General features: G+C 41.5%; 1 protein-coding gene across 1 annotated transcript in view; it reads left to right on the forward strand.

The window, feature by feature from the left end:
- Positions 1–4,585, forward strand: part of EPG5 (ectopic P-granules autophagy protein 5 homolog) — a gene marked incomplete at its 5' end in the record, with an annotated part of 79,441 nt that overhangs the window by 47,501 nt on the left and 27,355 nt on the right. Inside the window, 2 exons of the mRNA XM_029286342.1 lie at positions 1,265–1,421; positions 3,183–3,377. Coding sequence (XP_029142175.1) covers positions 1,265–1,421; positions 3,183–3,377 — 352 coding nt within the window. The remainder of the gene's footprint in view (positions 1–1,264; positions 1,422–3,182; positions 3,378–4,585) is intronic.

Genomic DNA, 4,585 nt, shown 5'->3' on the forward strand with positions numbered 1-4,585 from the left:
TGCAGCCATCATAAAGTGCCCGAATTTGGGGGTCCTGCAATGGTCGTGTGAGAAGCGGTCATAAGGCTCTTTTTTCAGTGTCTCTGTAGCAGGGGTCTTCAAACTTGGCCCTTTTATGACTGGTGGACTTCAACTCCCAGAATTCCTCAGCCAAGCACGCTGGCTGAGGAATTCTGGGAGTTGAAGTCCACCAGTCATCAGAGGGCCAAGTCTGAAGACCTCTGGTCTGGATCCAAGCCCGCAGTTTCATCAAAATGGCCGACTGAGGAATTCTGGGAGTTGAAGTCCACCAGTCATAAAAGGGCCAAGTTGGAAGATCCCTGGTCTGGATCCAAGCCCGCAGTTTCATCAAAATGGCCGACTGAGGAATTCTGGGAGTTGAAGTTCACCAATCATAAAAGGGCCAAATTTGAAGACCCCTGGTCTAGATCCAAGCCCGCAGTTTCATCAAAATGGCCGACTGAGGCGCAGTTTCATCAAAATGGCCGACTGAGGAATTCTGGGGATTGAAGTCCACCAGTCATAAAAGGGCCAGGTTTGAAGGCCCCTGCATTATGTGATGCCACAAAGTAGAAGAGCAGGTTGGGGACAAAGCACAGCTGGCTGGGGAATTCTGGGAGTTGAAGTCCGCACCTCTTAAAATGGCCGAGGTTGAGAAACACCGGTTAAGCTCTGGGACACTGCAGCCATCATAAAGTGCCCGAATTTGGGGGTCCTGCAATGGTCGTGTGAGAAGTGGTCATAAGGCTCTTTTTTCAGTGTCTCTGTAGCAGGGGTCTTCAAACTTGGCCCTTTTATGACTGGTGGACTTCAACTCCCCGAATTCCTCAGCCAGGCATGCTGGCTGAGGAATTCTGGGAGTTGAAGTCCACCAGTCATAAAAGGGCCAAGTTTGAAGACCCTTGGTCTGTAGCTTCGAACGGTCATTGAATCAAAACCTGTGGCCATTCAGTTATCCTGAAGCAGCCCCAAATTGGCCTTTTAAATCCATCTTCATGAGTTACTCATAACCCCATTTTTAAAAAGTATTGATTCTAAAGGACACGTCCGTATCCCTATATCCACGAGGAAGGGAAGCCTTCTCCTGCAGGATTGACATCCAAATAGAGAAATTGTTCCCACAGGGCCATCCTTCCTGCTCTAAATCTTATCCCTTTTGACTACCTAACTTTATTTATGGTGCTAATCCAAGAATGAATAACATTAATGCCCTCCGTCCTTTGCTTACCGCGTTTTTAAATCTCGATTTCTATCCCTGCCACAGAGGCTTAATAAATATCTATAAGCTTCAGCCTAGCCCGAGGATTCAGCGAATTGGAATCAGTCTTTTTTTTGCCATCGTGGAATATGTGTCTGATGAAACGCAGCGTCACCCACCATCCAGGCAGTTCTTCACTTCCTGTATCGAGATCCTCGGCCAGGTGAGCGGTTTTTGGGATAGGATTCTGTCACGGGTGAAATTGAGTTATCCGTTCACGCCGATTTAGCCATTCCACGATGGAATTATTTTAATAGGCCACTGAGCGCTTGTTAAAGTGGATGGGAAATAAGAGATGCATGCTAGCAAATAAATAAGCTATAGATAACTTTAAAAGCCGCCTTATTGGTGAAATGGGCAGCGTATAAAATTTAATAAATAAATAAACAAACTATAAATACGTGTGATGGTAAATAAACTCTAGATGTGCGTGATAGTAAATAAATTATAGCTAATTTTTAAACTCATTAATGAAATGGGCAGCATATAAAATTTAATAAATAAATAAACTATAAATACGTGTGATAGTAAATAAACTATAGCTAATTTTAAAACTCCTTATTGGTGAAATGGGCAGCATATAAAATTTAATAAACAAAATATAAATACGTGTGATAGTAAATAAACTATAGTTATGCGTGATAGTAAATAAACTATAGCTAATTTTAAAGGTTATTGGTGACATGGGCAGCATATACAATTTAATAAATAAATAAAGTAAATACGTGTGAGAGTAAATAAACTATAGATATGTGTGATCATAAATAAGCTAATTTTAAAACTCATTAGTGACAAGGGCAGCATATAAAATTTAATAAATAAATAAACTATAAATACGTGTGATAGTAAATAAACTATAGACATACGTGATAGTAAGTAAAACTATAGCTAATTTTAAAACTCCTTAGTGAAATGGGCAGCATATAAAATGTAATAAATAAATATACTATAAATACATGTGATGGTAAATAAACTCTAGATGTGTGTGATGGTAAATAAACTATAGCTAATTTTAAAACTCCTCATTGGTAAAATGGGCAGCGTATAAAATGTAATAAACAAACTATAAATACGTGTGATAGTAAATAAACTATAGTTAATTTTAAAGCTTATTGGTGACATGGGCAGCATATAAAATTTAATAAATAAATAAACTAAATACATGTGAGTAAATAAACTATAGATATGTGTGATCATAAATAAACTAAAACGAATTTTAAAACTCAGTGAAATAGGCAGCATATAAAATTTAATAAATAAATAAACTATAAATACGTGTGGTAGTAAATAAACTAGAGATATGCGTGATAGTAAATAAACTATAGATATGCATGATGGTAAATAAGCTATAGCTAATTTTGAAGCTTATTGGTGACATGGGCAGCACATAAAATTTAATAAATAAACTATAAATATGTGTGATAGTAAATAAACTATAGCTAATTTTAAAACTCCTTATGGGTGAAATGGGCAGCATGTAAAATTTAATAAGTAAAGAAAGAACAATTTAAACTGAAATCTGGCAGTTGACCACAGCAGAGCTGTGGTATGTTCTGACAATTGAGAAAATTTACGATCACTATTCGGTGTGAAGGGTCAGCTTCCCTTTTTACGAAAAAGACAAAAATCAGATGGTTGTCAGCAAGTGGCATACTCAAAGATTGGCCTCGGCTAACGCTTGCACGCATGCGCGAACGGGATGTGCAGCCTGCATGCGCTAGTGGCCCCATTTGTGCAGGTGCGCAGGTGCTCGCCACCACCGCTGCTAGTCCCGCGCACACGCACAAACGGTTCTGCGGGCTCTAGCGCGAGGGGGGAAGTGGACCATAGGTTGGGGGATTCCTGCATTGGAGGGTCTCGGCCTCCTGAAGAGACCCCGCAGGACTGGCTGTTGGCTGAACGGAAGCCCCACCTCTCGTTCCAGGTGTTTATCGTCGGGACCAAGTCCGAATGCCAGCGGGTTCTACAAACCATTCTGAAGAACCGGAGGCTTTGCACGCTGCTCTCCCCCTACTTCACCCCTGTTGCCTCCCCGGAGGAGTTTGTCAACTTGTACGAGAAAGTTGTGGCTCTCCTGGGCGACCACAACAGCGACGTCATTTTCATGCTCCTGACAAAGGTGTGAGAGAGGGAGGGGCTGCCATGCGCCTTTGATGCCTGGGCAATTGATCTGGGGGGCTTTTTCCCCTCCTTCTTCTTGAAAGCAATGCCTGGATTTTAAGGGTTTCGGGCATCCCATGAAGTGAATAGAATAGAATAGAAAATATGGAATGGAACAGAATAGAATAGAATAGAATAGAATAGAATAGAATAGAATAGAATAGAATAGAATACATCTGTCTGTCTATCTCACCATCCATCTATTTACCATCCATCATCCATCCATCCATCATTCTCTTTCTCTCCATCCTGTCATATCTGTCTGTCTATCTTCATCATCCATCCATATCTCTATTTACCATCCATCCATCCCATCATTTTCTCTTTCTCTCTCTCCATCCAGTTATCTATTTGCCTGTCAGTTCATCTGTCTATCATCTGTCTGTCTGTCTGTCTATCTCATCATCCATCTGTCTATTTACTATCCATCATCCATCCATCATTCTCCTTCTCTCCATCCAGTCATATCTGCCTGCCTGCCTGCCTGCCTGCCTGCCTGCCTGCCTGCCTGCCTGCCTATCTATCTATCTATCTATCTATCTATCTATCTATCTATCTATCTATCTATCTATCTATCTATCATCTATCTATCTATCTATCTATCTGTCTGTCTGTCTGTCTGTCTGTCTGTCTGTCTGTCTGTCTATCCATCCATCCATCCATCCATCCATCCATCCATCCATCCATCCATCCATCCATCCATCCATCCATCCATCCATCCATTAACCATCCATCTGTCTGTCTACCATCCATCCATCCATCCATCCATCCATCCATCATTCTCTCTCTCTCTCCATCCAGTCATATCTATCTACCTGTCTGTCTTTGTGTCTGTCTGTCTGTCCGTCCGTCCGTCCGTCTGTCCATCCTTCTCTCTCTCTCCATCCAGTCATATCTGTCTGTCTCTGTCTGTCCGTCCATCCATCCATCTATTTACCATCCGTCTGTCTACTATCCATCTATCCACCCATCCACCCATCCACCCAACTCTGTTTCTCCGTCACTATTTGATTAGACATATAGAAACAAAGTACAAAACCCTAAAATAAGATTAGTACACTTTAAAAAGGAAAACACCTGCTCCTGCAGGCAGGTGGGGGGGGATCCAGGAAAAAAATAATCTCTCCTTTTTCAAATTCTCTGCACCTCTTGGCCCTTCCCCCCCCC

This window comes from Protobothrops mucrosquamatus, unplaced genomic scaffold (genome assembly GCF_001527695.2).
Source record: "Protobothrops mucrosquamatus isolate PMUCROS unplaced genomic scaffold, P.Mucros_1.0 scaffold3365, whole genome shotgun sequence".
Classification (NCBI taxonomy): Eukaryota; Metazoa; Chordata; class Lepidosauria; order Squamata; family Viperidae; genus Protobothrops; species Protobothrops mucrosquamatus.